This window comes from Dasypus novemcinctus, chromosome 24, assembly GCF_030445035.2.
Source record: "Dasypus novemcinctus isolate mDasNov1 chromosome 24, mDasNov1.1.hap2, whole genome shotgun sequence".
Taxonomy (NCBI): Eukaryota; Metazoa; Chordata; class Mammalia; order Cingulata; family Dasypodidae; genus Dasypus; species Dasypus novemcinctus.
The window spans coordinates 2,923,175-2,940,483 of NC_080696.1; the positions used below are offsets into that span (position 1 = coordinate 2,923,175).

At 55.7% G+C, this 17,309-nt stretch overlaps 2 protein-coding genes across 3 annotated transcripts in view; one reads left to right on the top strand and one right to left on the bottom strand.

The window, feature by feature from the left end:
- The window catches only part of PANK2 (pantothenate kinase 2), a 34,089-nt gene extending 29,476 nt beyond the window's left edge, over positions 1-4,613 (top strand). The window contains exon 7 of the mRNA XM_058287508.2: positions 1,843-4,613. Within this exon, the coding sequence (XP_058143491.2) occupies positions 1,843-1,893 (51 nt within the window). The 3' untranslated portion in view covers positions 1,894-4,613. The remainder of the gene's footprint in view (positions 1-1,842) is intronic.
- Positions 4,614-7,147: 2,534 nt separating this feature from the next.
- Positions 7,148-17,309, bottom strand: part of RNF24 (ring finger protein 24) — a 74,908-nt gene continuing 64,746 nt past the window's right edge. For both annotated transcript variants that reach the window (XM_004463797.5, XM_004463796.5), the window contains 2 exons: positions 10,725-10,804; positions 7,148-10,579 (listed from right to left, as the gene is read on the bottom strand). In XM_004463797.5, the coding sequence (XP_004463854.1) occupies positions 10,441-10,579; positions 10,725-10,804 (219 nt within the window). In that variant the 3' untranslated portion in view covers positions 7,148-10,440. The remainder of the gene's footprint in view (positions 10,580-10,724; positions 10,805-17,309) is intronic.

Here is a 17,309-nt window from a genome sequence, read left to right on the forward strand (position 1 = left end):
GTGGCCTCAGGCGCCTCTGCGCACGGCGCTGGGAGGGGTGGGCAGCGCAGGCTGCCGCCTCTGTGCTTGGTCATGCTCACCGGTTCTTGGGGAAGCTTCTCTCGAAAGGTAGCCTGGGCGGTACGAGACACTGGAGACTTGTATGTTCTTCTAACCCCACGGGCAAGTCTTTCAGGACATTCCCATACTCCTTGTTCAGTCTTATTTTATTTTTTCATGTTGCAAACATTTTAATGACTATTGTTGAGCATACATTTTGGAAATTTTTTACTTCAAACACAAACAAGTTAAATAAATGTTTCTAACATACAAAGAAAATAAAACCAGCAGTAAAACTGGCTTTAAGGGTGTCTGGCACCTGGCCCAGTGTTTTGTTTTGTTTTTTCTTTTCCTTTCTTTGCTTATTCTCTTTATTTTTGAGCTGCAGAAACACACTAGTAATTTGATCTTTATAGTACAACACTTAGGAAATAATAAAAAGGTGTTGTGCATGGTTGTGTGCCAAACAAGAAGAGAGAATGTTAGAGTACTCTGATAGTGCAGGCATCATCAAAAAAAAAGGAAAAGAAAAAGCTGGAGATGCTCATTAACTTCCTCTGTTTTTAAGGGAGTGGGATTTTTTTTTTTTTAAAGATTTATTTATTTATTTAATTTCCCCCCTTCCCCTGGTTGTCTGTTCTTGGTGTCTATTTGTTGTGTCTTGTTTCTTTGTCCGCTTCTGTTGTCGTCAGCGGCACAGGAAGTGTGGGCGGCGCCATTCCTGGGCAGGCTGCACTTTCTTTTCACGCTGGGCGGCTCTCCTTATGGGGCACACTCCTTGCGCGTGGGGCTCCCCCACGCAGGGGAGACCCCTGCGTGGCAGGGCACTCCTTGCGTGCATCAGCGCTGCGCATGGCCAGCTCCACACGGGTCGAGGAGGCCCGGGGCTTGAACCGCGGACCTCCCATATGGTAGACGGACGCCCTAACCACTGGGCCAAAGTCCGTTTCCCAGGGAGTGGGATGTTTGACCCAGTAGTTTAAAAGCCAGAAAAACATTTGTTCAGACACTTTTGTTGTTCTTAAATACTTCCGTTCTTGAGCTCATGCTTGGCCTTGACGGATGCTGTCTTCGTCGGGTTCTGTCCTCATGCTGCTGGCGTCTCTTTCTGCCCGTGTGGTCTTGTCTTAAGGTGTGATGGCTGGTTTGCTCTTTTGGTACTTGGCCTTGCTGGCTACTTCTGGAGCTGGCATGGCACTTGTCCTCCAGCAGCTGCTGCCCCTGGCTCGGCCTGTGCCCTCCCCTCAGGAGCTTCCCGTCTACAGCTCTTCCTCTTTTGTCCCACCTGCCCGGCTCTGGCCCAAGCACCCAGGCACTGCAGGTGCAGGCCCAGGGCCTCGGCCGCCAGTCCACATCCTGCCTAGAGCCCCCTCCTGGCTCCTACGTCCCCATCCCCGGGATGGCCTCCCCAGAAGGCGGGGAGGCACTGAGCCCTGCCTCCTGCCCTCCTTGTCTCAGGTGAGGCTTGAGTCCCTTCCACCCCAGCCCCGGCAGGGCCCTGGCTTGCCTCCTTCCCCTGGGCTTCACACCCCATCTTGCCTTCGCCCTCCTTGCCTCCGCTGTTCCAGGTTGGCCCAGATGCCGCCCCTCACGAGCTCCCAGTGGGCACGCGGACCCCCTGATGGGCTCCTGGAGGGCCCTGCCTCCCGCGTCGGTCTGCGTGCCGAGCGTGGTCCTGCCCCCAGCCCACGAGCTCCGCGGGGCCTCCCGTGGGTGCGCAGGCACCCGGGCGGGGTCGGCTCTCATGGTGATGGTGCACGTGGCAGTTAAACACGTCTAAGGGAAACTGTCCTTTCTCCCCAGGGTTACTTTGGAGCAGTCGGAGCCCTCCTCGAGCTGCTGAAGATGCCCTGACCGTTACCTGGGGAGGGGTCCTGGAACCTCCCACAAGGGGACCTGTGGACTTCTGGTTTTAAGAGACGTATTCAGTTCTATGATCGTCACTTCCCAAATCAAAGTGAGAAAGGACAAGCATGTTTTTTGAAGTTGTCAAGATAAATCCTTAATACTTCAGCGTAAACTAATAACCAGTAAGGGAAAAGATTTACTAAACAACAACAACAAAAGTGGACCATGCCCGATGCAGTGAGGATTTGCTGTATTTAGGTTTCTCTTCAGTGTAGCACTGTTAAGCCCACTGTGTAGCAATGAGAGCTCAGCGTCACTCCCTGTGGTTTTGTGTTGCTTGAAGTTGCCGCATGTGACGCAGGCTACGCTGTTACAACCTAATCACAGTTGTGTCCATGTGGCCTTCAAGAATCATCTGTGCATTACAGGTTTGCATTCTGCCTTCGTGTGATGTGTTGAAAGACCTGTTTTATCTCAGGGTTCCTCACATTTAACTGGGGAGGTTAATGCTGTACCTGAAACTTGACACAGAACAGGTTTCGACGGGTAGGCTGCAGCCTGTGGGAGTTACCGACGGCATCTGAGTCGGGAAGCCATGTCAGCACGGCCGGAGGATCTCGGGTCCAGGGAGCACCTGCTGCTCTTTCAGGCCGGGCAGGAACTGGACTGGAGTTGCTAGGTGATTAGATCGGGACACGGGGCGGGGCTTCTTGGCCCTGGGTCCCGGTGTCCCCTGCCGTCTGCCACCCTCCAGGGCCTGGGGACCTGCCTGAGGGCTGCTCTGCCACAAGATTGCTGGGGAGCAGGGACAGTGCCGGGTACTGCCCCTTTTTGTATCTTCACGTACTGGCTGGTGGACTGTGGCTGGGAGGGGAACCCCAAGGCTGTATCCTCAGGTGGCCCTGGCCACAGGTGGGGGGACCGGAGGGTCGGAAAGGGCGCAGTGGGGTCATGGGGTGGCAGGGAGGGGTGTGGGCCAAGGGATGCGAGCCCCTCAGGGCCTCCTTTGTACTTCCTGGGCTGGGTGGGGTGAGGGACCCCTTGCCGCTGGCTCCATCCCTCAGATTCCTGTGCCTCTGTGGCCCCCCCTGGGGAGGGCCACGGGGGTGTGGGGCGTGGGTGGGCCTGGGTGCCGTCTCTCCCACGCTTGTTCTTTGGCGCGCGCCCCATGGACCTGGAGGGCGGCCGTGTCTCCTCAGCTGCGGCCCCTCGCAGCGCTCCTGCCCACGCTTGAGCCCCTGGGGCATCCCCGCCCTCCTCCCTCCCTCCCCTGCCGCCTCCACCTGCTGAGGCCCCTCTGTGCCACGCCCACCGCAGGACTGTCCCCCCCCCCCAGTCCCTCATGACACGGGACCTCCTCCCGCTCCCTTGGCGCAGTCTGTGTCCACGCTCACCAAGAAAACAGACGGTGAGCCCCTCTGCTGCAGAGCCGCCTCTCCCTGCGCTCACGTGGCCGGTGTGTTGTGCCAAATGCGTTCCCGCCGATCGGTGCTCTTAGTCCACATCTGAACCAAGAACGAGCCCCGAGGAGAAAACCTGCCCCATCAAACCGGAAACAGCATGAACTGACCTCAGTGCTGGAGCTCCGAATCCGCCAGCTGCCCTTTGCAGAGCTCGCCTCCCTCCTCGTGGACCTGCCGCCTCCCTTCCGCTCCTGAAGCTGCCTGCCTGCGAGGCGGGGTTCTCCCCAGCTCCCCCCTGAGCCGCGCGCGGTGAGCAGCGCACACTGCACCTTCCTGTAGTGGCCAGCACCGCAGACCCTTCCTGCTTCCCCTTCTGCCTCAGGCTCAATCCTGTGTCACCCGCAGCGGCCACAAGCACCATCCTTGACTGGTTTCCCAGGTGGCATCCCCGGGCCAGCCCTCGCCTCCGAGCTCCGGCCCCGAGAGGCTGCCTCCTTGTTTCTGCACTTGGACGTCTCCAAGGTGCTCTCCCTAAACCTCCAGGCACCTGCATTTGGTTTGTCATCTCACTGTCTTCTAGGCACCACTGCCACCCCCGGCCTCCACCACGGTGCCGTCATGGCAGCTCTTCCCTCCAGCTCCCTCCACCTGGCAGTTAGGCCACTCCACCTGACTGGAGGGAGGGAGCCCGGTGGGGAGTTGGGGTCCTGGTCTCGGGGAGGAAGGGCAGTGGCGTGACAGGCAGTGGAGAGGAGGGTTGGGGGTGGGGGCCAGGCGGGATGGGGGCTAAGAGGGCGCCCGTGCAGGGGGTGCTGGCCTGCTTTTGAACCTTCTGGTTTTGAGATACCAAGTAGGCAGCTGGGTATTAGGGTGAGAAATAGAGACCTGGGCGTAACGTGCACGTGGGTGGGCACAGGGAAGACCCACGGTGCAGCGTGGTGACAACAGTCAGGGGCAGAGGAGGCGCTGCAGAGGAGACGGCTACCCTGTGGGTCCTCCACGTGTCCTACGGCGAGAGGTGTATTCAAGTCTCGTTACCTTGAGGTAGCTCGCTCCAGTTTGCCAGTGCTGTTTTGGAGCACCCTGGTTATTAGGTGCAAAAATGCTTATGGTTATTTCTTGGTGGATTGTCCTTTTTAATTTATAATGTTCTTTGTTCATGATTTTTGCATTTAAGATCTATTTTGTCTGACAATAGTGTAGCTACCCTGAGCTCTTTTTTGCTTATTGTTTTTGTGTATCTTTTTTCCAGGCTTTCATTTTCCTTGGGTTTCAGGTGAGTCTCCTGCAGACAGCATATAGATGAATAAAAATTGTTATCCATTTTGCTACTCTGTTTCTTTTGACCAGGGAGTTTAACCCGTTAACACTGTTATTACTGTAAAGGCCACACAGTTTTCCCTTCCACACTGTGACCTTTCCCATCACAGTGTTGATGTATCATGGGTCGGCATAAGAAATTAAACAGGGAAGCAGATGTGACTCAAGCGATTGGGCTCCTGCCTACCATATAGGAGGTTGTGGGTTCAATTCCTGGGGCCTCCTATTAAAGGCAAGCGGGCCACATGGAGAGTTGATGTAGTAAGATGACACAACAGGAAAGAGACACAGCAAATCAGGGAGCTGAGGTGGCTGAAGCGACAGAATGCTTTGCTCTAACAGGTCCCGGGATCAGTTCCTGATGCCTCATAAGGAGATGAGAAGACAAGCAGACACGGGAACGCGCAGCGAATGGACAGAGAGCAGTCAGGGAGCACGAGCAGTAAGGGGCGGTGGGATAAATAAACTCTTAAAAAAAAAAAAGCAACAGCCAGGATGGGTGAAGTGGGGGTGGCGAATAATCATCCTTCCCAGCCTAGGAGAGGGAGAGGTGAGAGGGCGGGGGTAGGGAGCCGGAGGGGTCTGAGCAGGGTAAAGGGAGTCAGAAGGGAGGGGGTGTTTCAGGACAACGGGGAGTGGGAGAGGAGGGGACCCTGAGCCCAGGAAGGCAGAAGCCCCTTTGGTGGGCAGGAATGGGGAGAGGCCCAGAGAAGGTTCACGTGAGGACATCAGGAAGAAGTCTCAAGCAAGCGGTGGGAGACCAGGGGGAAAGCCAACCCGCTGGTGAGATGAGCACCCTTGGGCCCGACGTAGCAGAAGTGGTCAGAAAACCCTTCCCTCGTGGGGAGCTTGGGGATGTGGAGGGCCAGGCCGAGGGCCTGGTCCTCCACAGAGAAAGAAAATCCTGGACAACTCTGGTGTGGAGGACCAAAAAGTACATGGGGCTGTTCCAGATCGTGGGGTGCCACGCGCCTAACCCCGTGATGGAGAGGGATGACTACTTACTTGACCCATTGCACCGTGGCCTGCCTTTTTGTCTCACCCTTCCACCCTTCCTGATAACCTTCACTTCTCCACTCCTCCAAGCCTCCCTCGTCTTTCCCTCGCAGCTCGCAGAATCCCCGTTAGTATTTCTTGAAGGGCAGGTCTCATTAGCAGGCTCTCAGCTTCTGTTTTTCTGTGAATATTTTATACTCGTCCTCATTTCTGAATAACTTTTGCTGGAGAGAGAATTTTTGGCTGGCAGTTTTTCTCTCAGTACCTTAAATATATCATTCCACTGCCTTTTGCCTCCTTGGCTTCTGATGAGAAATCACTTACTTATTGGATATCCCTTTTATTTGAGGCATTGCATTTTTTCTTGCTGCTTTGAGAATTCTTTGGCATTTGACTGTCTGATTATGTCTTGGAGTAGGTCTGTTTGGATTTATTCTGTTTTGAATACGTTGCACTTGTTGGACAAGTATATTTATGTCTTTCAAAAGAGGTGGGAAATTTTTGGCCAATGTTTCTGCAAGTATTCAAGTATGATTTCTGCCCTTTCCCTTCTGTGACAGCTGTGACACATGTGTGCTTTGTGCTGTGACTCTATTCTGAACCACAGCTCACTTTTTTCCACTCTTCTGTTTGGTTTCAGGTGGCCTTTCTTCTAGCTCGCTGGTCTGCCTTCTGCCTGTTCAAATCTGTCTCAGGCTCTGATGCATTTTTAGTGTTGTCTGTTGTGCTTTTCATTTCCGTAAGATCTGGTACTTTCCTCTGCATGCTTTCAGATTCTTTATGCTCCACCATTGTCATCTTAATACTCTTTTTAGCCATATTATGTCCTTGAGTTGACTTAGGAGATTCCTTTGAACATCTTTGATTAGTTCCAAATGCTGTATCTCCTTCAACTTATTACTTTGTTCCTTTGGGCCAGATCTTCCTGTTCTTAGTTCAGCTTGTAATTTTTTGCTGATATCCAGGCAGTTGATTATCTTAATGGCTTTATTTTGAAGACTGGCTTCTTTCTTGTGGAAGATTTTTTTGTTGGCCAGGTTTGTGTTAAAGCTCTTCTTTGACACTGGGTTTGTCAGTGTTTCCCAGCCAAGGCAGGTCAGAGACCCCCAGGGCCCTGGGGCCGGGGCAGGCAAGATGCCCAAGAGCCGTTTTTCAGCTCCCCGCGGCTGTGCTTCCCTGGCCTTCCAGCAGGGGGGGGCTGGGCGTCAGTTCCCCAGCCCTAAGGGGCAGCGCTGCCAGCGCTGCCAGCCCTGCCTCCGACGTGGGTGGGAACAGCGGCGTAGTGGCACCTGTGCAGGATGGGTGGGGTGGGTGCTCTGGAGGGGCCTCGTCCTGCTACTTTGGGTCCCGAGCACTGCTGCTCACATGGGGGCTGAGGCCAGAGGGGTGGGCCTGCACGGGTCTCCAGGCCACTTCCCCACACGCTGTCCACGCCGGGCCATGTAGGCCCGTCACGGAGGACCCCCGAGTTTCCAGTTCATGCCCAAGTGGGGTGTGGGTGGCCAGAGGCGCCGAGTTGAAGGTTCATTCTTGACATGAAGTTGTTTCAAAATTTGCTTTTTATTTACATGTTTGTCAATTACATGCCATGTTTTATTTTCAACAGAATGATTAGGCAAAAAACGCATTAGAATTTTAAATGGCAATTAAATATATAAAAATATAGCTTACAAAAAATTGCGAATGTTTAAAAATATTCTGCTGCAGAATTCTTAGTGTACAAACACGTCTATGAAACCTGAGGCTCAGCGCTTCATAAACCTTTCTGGAGGGAGCGACTCCCTAGCTGCGACTGAACCCCCACGGGCTGCTGCGAGGCTGAGGTGCAGGTGCCACCTCCTGACAAGGGTCGTGAGGACCGAGAGGCCCGTGACCGGGACGCTCCAGGAAGAGGCCGCTCCAGCCAGGGCGGGGCCGGGCAGGGCAGGGGCCGGCGAGGGGCCAGCCGGGCCTCAGGGCTTCTGGGGACAGGGCCTGGCGCCCACAGGAGCAGGCAGGGTGCTGCGTCTTGCCTGGATTTGGGCTCCCCAGCGGAACTGGAAAGGTAGCACTCGCCAAAAGAGCCCCTCTATTTCCCTTCTGGTAGTCTCACTCCAAAAACCACTACCGTCCCGTGGTGCACGGGCTCCTCCACTGACCAGTTTACTGCAGAGCAGGCCTCTGCAGGGCTAGCCACCGCCCTAGTCACGAGGACTAGGCATCAGGACACGGCCATCCCTTTACTCAAGAAGGACAGTTAAAAGCGGCGGCCCTAACCCAGGACGAAACATCCAACACGTGACGGACTTTAAAAACCCTCTTGACCCGGGGAAGGCTTGGTCTGTTGCTCTTGGGGGGCAGGTACCCCAGGCGGGTGAGGCGGCTGCTGGGAGAGGCCGGAGCCAGGCCCCCTCCCCGCCCCAGTGGGAGGAAGAGACTTTCATGGGCAGCAGTGACTGACGTTAGAAGAAACCACTCTTGGCAAGTTCTATGGCCAAATGCAAAACAAAATGGGGGGGAGATGATGCAGAGGCGTTTTTAACAAGTGCGGGCAGCCAAGGGGGCACATCCACCGGCTGCACGGAGGGAGCGGCCCCCCTTTGGCCTCAGCTGCCCCCGCCCTCCTGCCTCACCCCGGGGCTGCCCAGGGGCCGCCCAGGGGCCGCGGCGGCGGCAGCACCTGTCGAGTGGGCTCCTGGCCCCTCCGGAACTGGTCGAGACAGGCCACAGCCTAGGTGGCTCTCCTACCACTGGGCACCTGGGGCGAGGGCAGGGTTGACTGCGGTTTCTGGTTCCTACAGAAAACAATTCCAGAATGTTGCAACCAAGTAAAAATAGGCCTTATTCAAAGGGAATGTGCTTGAAAAGATGTCCCCCTTCTGGGCTGATCTCTTGCGGGTCTGCCTTGGGCAGGCTACTGGCACGCAGACACAAGCGTGCTTCTGGCTAGACTCGCCCAGACCACGTTAAGAGGAGCGCCTGCTTGTGCTCGCCTGTGCCCGCGGGGGCAGCGGCAAGTGCACGGAGGACGAGGGGCTGGGCTAGCTGGGAATGGGGTGCAGGGATGTGGGGCTGGTGAGCCACCTGGGGGGGTCCAGCCACAGGCCTGCGAGGAGCACCGGGCTCCAGAGGCCTCCCTGCCTACGGGTCTTGCGAAAAGCAATTCTCGAAGCCTCCAGGGCAGCGCACACTGTGGTCACTGCAGTGGCGCGGAAGGGCAAGAGCAGCCACGGAGCGCACCCAGGTGCCCAGCGGGTGTGCAAGTGTCCCCCCCAGCCCTTCCCTGCTGGCCACCTGCTCCCTCTGGCCTCGGGGGTCTTGCCCCATCTCCAGCCTGTCCCTGCCAGTCCCAGACCCAGGCAGGCATCACTGCAGCGGGGGAAGGTGCTGCCTCTGCTCCCTGCGCCTAAAAGCAGGTGAGCACAGCCGCAGGTGCCAGCCGGGGTGTGCCATGTCCGCAGGGACGTGAGGCACGTCGCCTGGAGCTGGAGAACAACAGTCACCTTGTCACCAGCCAGTGGCCTCGGAGCACAGCAATGTCCCCGACTGTCTACACTGAAAGGACACCTGCCACTTGCAAGACGGTGGCAAGGGTAGCCTCCTTGGCCTCACTGTGGGGTTTGAACCCGAGCCACGACTACCAAGGGAGCTGACTCCTTAGAAAGCTGGGAAGAGTAAATCCCGTCCTTCCCCCAGAAAACCCCGGTTTTGGTCAGGATTAGCCTGGTCGTTGGCATACACTTCTGGGCGCGGCACGGGTCGGGCCGGGGGACTCCAGGCAGCAGGAGCACACGGAGGGACGCTACCGAGTTGCCGGGCCGGGGGGAGGAGCGGTGGGAGCACAGCACCGCCGCCCGGGCGTTTGCGGGGGACCCCACGCGCACCGGCCCCGAGCCACGCTGGCGGGCCAGGGTGCCTGCAGCGCTCACCAGCGGGGCGGCCTGCCTGGCACCCGAAGGTGACGCCCCGTAGAGCTGAGCTGAAACGCTTGGCAGGACGGAGCTCGAGAATTCCTCCTCGAAGCGGAGAAATCCTTGCTGAAGGCCCGAGAGGTGTCCGAGGCCCTGCCGGGGCAGCCGCGGGCGCAGCCTCAGGCCTGCCCTTGACCGGAGCCGCTGGAAGGCGCGCACTGGGGCCGTCGGGCAGCGTCGACTATCGTGCCACAAGGAGAGAACACGCGCGGCGAGGAGGCGTGCCACGTGCTGCCCCCGGGAGCTACTGGGACCGCAGGTTCCATCCAGCCAGAGGCAGAGCCTCCCGCCCGCCCCCGCCCGCCCCCGCCCGTGACCAGGGACCGGAGTCCCCTCCCCGTCCAGGCCGGTGCAGGGCGAGTTCCAGAACTTCCCAGAGCCATCCAGGCCCGAGCTGCAAGGCGCCTCCGTGCCCGTGGGACGCGCAGTCCGTTCCCAGGTGGGCGCTCCTCCCGCTCACGCCCGCGGCAGAGCGGGACAAGGTGGCCCCGCGGAAGGCGGCCGTGGAGAGCGCAGCAGCCGGGGGTCCCGGCGGGCAGGGCGGGCTCAGCGCCGCGCAGTCTGCGGGCAGCGACGTTCAGACGCCGAGGGCACCCGCAACGGCCCGCGCGCGCCTCCTGCACCTGTTCACAGCGGGGCCGGGGCGTCTGCGCGGCCCGAGTCCAGCCGCTTCTTCCGAGCAGAGGGCAGCGGGGGGCGGCGGGCCTCGGCCGCAGGAGGTGAGCGCGGCTGCGCCCAAGGCCCGGGCCGTGCGCTGCGGCCGCTCAGCCCCTCGGCGCCCCCGCCCCGCACGCCGCGCTCCCCGGTCCCCTCTGCCCCGCGGTCAAGCCCAGGCGCGGCCTCCCGCCTCCGCGCCGAGTCCTGGGGGGCGCCGGCCGCCCCGGCTACACGACGTTCTCCGCCCCGGGGAGGGGGCCCTGCGGGGGCCCGCGGGCCTGCTTGCTGTGCAGCTGCGCCAGCTGCAGGACGGGCATGTTGCAGAGCGGGCACACCTTCCGCACCTCCAGCCACTTGATCAGGCACCTGCCGGGCGGGACCCGAGGGGCGTCAGCCGCGCCCCCGCCCTGCCCCCGCCCGCCCGCGCCCCCCAGCTTCCCGGGAACAGGGCCGCCCGCGAGCAGGGGCGCGGGGGCCAGGGGCTCCAGGAGCGGCAGGGGGGCGTACTCACTTCCTGTGGAAGGCGTGCTTGCAGGGGCAGATGCCCAGCTCGTCCCGCGCCCGGAAGTCCTCCAGGCACACCGCGCACAGCTGCAAGGCAAGCGCAGGGCTGAGGGGTCCCCGCGGCCCGCACAGGGACCCCGAGGCCCGCAGGCGCCAGCGCCGCACCCAGTCGCGTCTGCGGGAGGCCGGCTTGGCAAGGGGGTCGTGGGCCGATGCCTGCGCCGCAGGAGGCCAAGGCGCGGACCACCCGGGAAGCCGAGCGGGCCCTGCGCAGCCGCCCCGCCTGGAGGGGGGCAGGAGTGCTCGCGGGGCCAGACGGGCGCGCTCAGGCTGGTTTTCGTGATGTGGCAGCGGCCACGGCTCCCTGGGGCCTCCCGCGGTTGAGCGCCTGCTTCCCACACGGGAGGTCCCGGTTAGTTCCCGGTGCCTCTTTAAAAACAAGCGAGCAAGACAAACCAAAGGAACCAGCTCAGGGCTGCCAGTGTGGATCAGTGACTGAGCGTGGGCTTCCCTCGTATGAGGTCCCAGGTTCAATCCCCGGCCCCTGGTACCTCAGGAGAAAAAAAAACCTTTTTTCCCTATTCTAGTAACATAGAATAGACTTCAAATGCCTCCTTTTAATAGTATTCAAGTATATAATCCAGGGCTGTTAGGGTGACCACCTTGTGCTACCCTCATCACCATCTGTTGCCAAGACATTTCCACTGTCCCAAAGAGACACTTTAAGCCTTAACTCCCCTTTCCGCTACCCCCACCCTGTCCCGATAGCCTATATTCTAGATATGAATTTGCTTACTCTAATCATTTCTTACGAATGAGATCATACAGCATTTGTCCTTTTGTGTCTGGCTTATTTCACTCGACACGGAGTCTTCAAGGTTCACCCACGTCACATGCATCAGACCTTCACTCCTTTTCTAAGGCTGACTAGTATTCCATTGTGTGTATATACACCTCATTCTGCTTATCCATCCATCAGTTGAGCAGCACTCGGGTTGCTTCCACCTTTTGGCAACTGTGAAAATGCCATTATGCACATCGCTGTGTGACACCCGCTCCAGGCCCTGCTTCAGCTCTTTTGTGCGTGAACTTAGACGTGGGATTGCCAGGTCCTATGGTAGTTCTACACTTAACTTTCTGAGAAGATGCCAAACGTCCCCACAGTGGCGGCACCATTTTACATTCCCACCAGCAACCACCGCGTGTCCCTCCTGCTGCACTTCCTCTCCAACACGGGGAATTTTCCCTTTTTTTTTTTTTACTAGGAGTCATTCTAGTGGGTGTGAAATGGTATCTCAGTGGTTTGGCTTTGCATTTCCTTAGAGGCTAATGAGTTCGAGCATCTTCTCATGTGCTTTATTTTTATGGCCATTTGTGTATCTTCTTTGGAGAGATGCCTATTAAAGTCTTTTGCCCTTTTTTAAATTGGGTTGTCTTTCTTGCTGAATTAAAGGATTTCTTTATATATTCTGCATATTAAACCCTTATCAGATACAGTTTCCATACATTCTCTCTCATTGCGCAGGTTTTCTATACATGATCTCATGCTCTTACCAGGTTGAGGAAGTTCTCATCTATTCCTAGTTTAGTATTTTTGCCATGAAAGAACATTGGATTTTGTCAAATTTCCCCCCACTATCTTTTGAGGTGATCATGTGGTTTTGCCCCTTTTCTGTTAATAAGGTCTATGGTATTGATTTCCTTGTGCTGAACCGATCTTGCGTTGCTGGGATGAATCTCACGTAGGCAGGTATACAAGCCTTTTTATTTGCTGCTGGCTCTGGTTTGTTGGTATTTTGTGGAGGACTTTTGTCCCTCTATTCCTAAGAGGTGCTTGCCTGAAGTTTTCTTTGCCTGTAGGTCCTTGTCTGGTTTTGGTGTCACGTAATACTGGCCTCACAGAAGGAGAGGGAAGTTATCCCCATTAACTTTTTTTTTTAAAAGATTTATTTATTTATTTAATTCCCCCCCTCCCCCGGTTGTCTGTTCTCTGTGTCTGTTTGCTGCGTCTTGTTTCTTGTTTCTTTGTCCGCTTCTGTTGTCGTCAGCGGCACGGGAAGTGTGGGCGGCGCCATTCCTGGGCAGGCTGCACTTCCTTTCGAGCTGGGCGGCTCTCCTTACGGGGCACACTCTTTGCGCGTGGGGCTCCCCTACGCGGGGGACACCCCTGCATGGCAGGGCACTCCTTGTGCGCATCAGCGCTGCGCATGGGCCAGCTCCACACGGGTCAAGGAGGCCCGGGGTTTGAACCGTGGACCTTCCATGTGGTAGACGGATGCCCTAACCACTGGGCCAAGTCCGTTTCCCTCCCCATAACTCTTGATCATTTTTAGAAATCAGAGACCAGAGCCTATGACAACACAAGCCCTGTCCGAACCTGGGCAGGAAGTACAGGCTGTCAACGTGACACTGGCCCGTGGCTTTTTATACGCTGAGTCAATGTGCAGAAAGCAGGCGCTAGCTCAAGTCCCTTGAGGATTTCTTGGGGCTTAGGGAGACGAGAAGCTGCTTCACGATGTGCTGCCTGTGGACACAAGCAGATGAGGACCTCTTTCCACTTGCCTAAACCTAAATTTCTAAATGTAAAATAAGAAATACCTTGAGTTCAGAGTGAGCTCCCTTGCTCCTCAGATAACGTAGGAAGAAATAGCCACTGCAGGTACCTGGTCACTGTGCCCACGTGATGCGTTTACCTCATGCTGACATTATGCACAAAAATGAACCCGCCTAGGCACCGACGGCTCTGTGGCGACGCCAGCTTGGTACTGGACAGAGGGCTGTACTACTTGGAGTGCGTGGTCTCTATAGCACCCAAGTAGGAAGGGTTTTGTCATTTCCAAGTGGTTGGCATGGTTTACAATTTAGCTCAAAAGCAAACTAAGTTTTTGGTTAATTCTGTCAACTTGGCAAGGTTATTGTGTCCAACGATTTATTTGGTCAAGCCCTGGCCTCGCTGTTACTGCGAGGTACTTGATGGACCGGCCCAAAGCTGCCGCAGATGGGAGATCACAGGAGGAGCAGGAGGGCTGTCCTGGGAGTGCCCTTCCCCGCCCGCAGGCTCAGGACTTGGCGGCAGTCCTCCCCGGCTCGGCCGCCAGCTCAATGAGGGGACGTGCCGGCCCCACACCCGTTGGCTTTTTCTCTGGAGAATCCTGACAAACACACCAGGAGATGGAGATTCATGTGAGGAAGACAATGTCACACGCTGAAAATGATCTGAAACTATTTGCTCAGGTGCTTTGGCTACAAATTTCAGAGTAAAAAATAGTTGAGCAGGTTCCTATAAACAAAAGCTTGACAAGGAATTAGAAAAGACAATCATGTCATCAAAACGAACCTCTAGTGCAGAGCAGGTGTCACAGGACAGATTCCCCACCTGGATCTTTAAACACAGCTGGCCACCTCACCACCCCAAACGGCTTTCTTCTGGAAAGACGCTCATTCGCTGGCAGCGGTGGTGGCGCTCGTCATTCCTCCCTGGAGTGGTGGCGAGGGCATCCTGTGTTCTGCACAGGGCGCTTCTGGCTGGAGATGTCACTTGAGGTGGGAAGCTTCAAGATGGTTCTGCGGACACGGGGGCTCCGGCCTTCTGGGCCCCGAGGCCCTCCTGTGGCTCGGCCTGCTTCTCGCGCCCTGACCGGTGTGTGGCCTCCTCTCCGCGGCTGTGCTGCGCCCGCTCCACCCCCAGGGTCGGCTTCGGCACCTGCTCTGGCTTTCCTCCCCGTCGAGCTTTAGCCATGTGAACCTGTGATGAACCTCAACTGGGCTCCAGGTAGTTGTGATATTCAGATTTAAAAATAAAGTTCAGGAATGTGATTTATAAGATCGATCAATAATCCTGTAAAGTGCAAGTGGATTTAAATCTCCTCCTACATAAAGGGATTTGGTGAGACTCGCACAGCAGGGCCAGGCTCAGAGCCACCTTCTCCGCCACGGAGGGAGGGGACGAGCCTGGGGGGGAAAGGGGAGACCCCTTCACTCCAGGTCCACATGGCACCCCCAGGCCACACAGGTCTCCGCCCACCCCTGCCTGGCCCCGGAAACCAAGGTGCTCTTGCTGTCGGCTGAGCAGCTGGGGTCCCGGGAGCTGCGGGGATGCAGAGGAGCAGGTTGCCCCTCACCTGTGCGCAGGGGACACGCAGGGAACTGCGCGTGCTGAACTCGGGGCCTGCTGGCCGCCCGCCACGGGCTGCAAGGCGGGGCCAGCTCGGATGGGCCCACTGGGGCGGCAGAGCCGAGGCTGCCCGTCTGCGCGGCTGTGCCACCCACCTCAGCGGGCAAAGCAAGCCAGGCCAGGGCAGGCGGGCTGCTGAGGAGCGACCCTCGCCGCCACGCCCAGGCCCTGCTCCTGCCTGGGCACCTCTCCCCTCCTCACCCCTCCTTGGTGACTCCAGGGCGCGGCGACTCTGCTCCCCTCACTTCCTGGTGGACCTGCACTTGCCGACAGATGCCGTGGCCTTCCTACTTTCCTATGAGATGACCCTTGTCTCCCCTGAGGAAATTCTGGAAAGATGACAGTACTGACTGGAAATGAAAGGCTAATGATCAGAAAACAAAGTACTTTCTAAGGAGGTATGGAAGGTCAGCTGTCAAATGCCGTCTCATGTTTAGACAGTGGCTGAAAGTCTCGGGCAGTGCGGGTGGCGGGAGCAGGGCCGCACCCTGCGGTGCTCTGGCCACCGCTGCGGCAGGGGCAGGCATCAGTCCACAAGGGCCGACCTGCATCACCCCTGACTTCCCAGCGCAAGCACAAGGACAAAGAGTGCGACGGAGGCCACGCCGTGAGCTCGGGAGCCCAGCCCTGCCGCAGGCCTTCCCCTGGACACCCTCAGCTCGCGGAGGCCCCTCACTACGACCCTTCATTAGAAGAGCTCTGACTAATAAGGACACATTTATCTGAAAGGCATTTATTTGATAATCTTAATTACCCAGTGTATGTCCAAGAAAAAGGCTTGGAAACAGTCCTAAACAGATGCCTTACATCTGGGCACTAAAATTCTGTAAGGTAGGAAAAAAAAAAAAAGCCAAAGACAAACAAAAAATGGTGTGCGTGTGTAGGTGTTTACGCACACACACAAATGGCTATCCATAATGACAACTTTATGATAAAAAATATCATCTTACCCCGAACTGAAAAATGCTTTCAGTTCGGGGTAAGATGGAGTAAACACATGCAACCCTTTCTCTCCCACTGAAGCAAGTATAAAACCTGGACAGAATAGGCTTTTTTTAAGGTACCAGGGCCAAATTACAATAGATACATTAAAATGGAATAGTAGAAAGTGTTCAAATAACTCAAAAGAGGGCAAGAAAAGGAAACTATATGAATGAAAAAAGAGAGGGAACAAGCAGAAAACAGATAATAAAGTGATTCCAAATGTATCAATAATTGTATTAAATGCAAATGATCTGAAAACATCAACTAAAGACTGAGAAGACAACTATATGCTGTCTACAAGAAACTTACTTCAAATATAATGATACAGGTAGGCTGAAAGGAAAAGGATGGAAAAAGATATACCATACAAATGCTAATCAAAAGAAAGCTAGAGTGGCTAGATTAATATCCGACAAAGTAGACTTCAGAGCAAAGAACTGGACCAGGGATGAGAGGGATATTATAAATTGATAAATGGGTCAATCTGCCAAGATAGAATAATCCTAAATGTGTATGCACCAAACAACAGTTTCAAATAAATAAACGGAGAGGCAGTGTGTGTCGTAGACTGTCAGACTTAACATGGTAATGACGTCAACTGATTGCCTACTTCCCATGTATGAAGTCCCAGGTTCAATCCCCGGTACCTTCTTAAAAAAAAAAGAGACGTCAATTCTATCAAGGCCCCAGCAGGACTTTTTCTTTTGGGTGGGGGGACCAGGGCTTGAACCCAGGACCTCGAATGTGGGAAACTGGCACTCAACCAACTGAGACACGTCAGCTCCCTTGACTTGGTTTTTTCGTTTGTTTTGCTTATTATGTTTTTTGTTGTTGTTTAGGAGGCACTGGGAACTAAACCTGGGACCTCCCATGTGGGAAGCAGGCGCTCCCAGGTGCTCCCAGGCACTTCCAGGACTATTTTGCAGGTAATGACAAGCTGATCCTAAAATTTGCATGAAAGGGTACACAATTTTGGAAAAGAAGAGTAAGGCTGGCGGAATCTCATTACCTGATTTTAAGATTTCTGTGAAGCTAAAGCAAAACAGTGAAGGGATAGGCACCCCCGTTTTCAGCAGAGACTGGATTCTCTATTCTCTGCAACAGAACAGAGAATCCAGATATGGCCCATACAATATGGCCATTAGATTTCTTTCTTTCTTTCTTACGATTTATTTTATTTATTTATTCCACCCCCCTCGTACTTGCTGTCTGCTCTCTGTCCATTCCCTGTGTCCTCTCTCTGTCTGCTCTTCTCTTTAGAGGCACCATGCTCAACTGCTTGAGTCACCTCCACTCCCTGCTTTGTTATGTCTCTCACTGTCCTTCCTCTTTGTATTTCTTTGTTGCATCATCTTGTGCCAGCTCTTGCTTGTCTTCTCCTGGAGGCACTGGGAACCAAACCTAGGACCTCCCATATGGTAGGTGGGAGCTCAG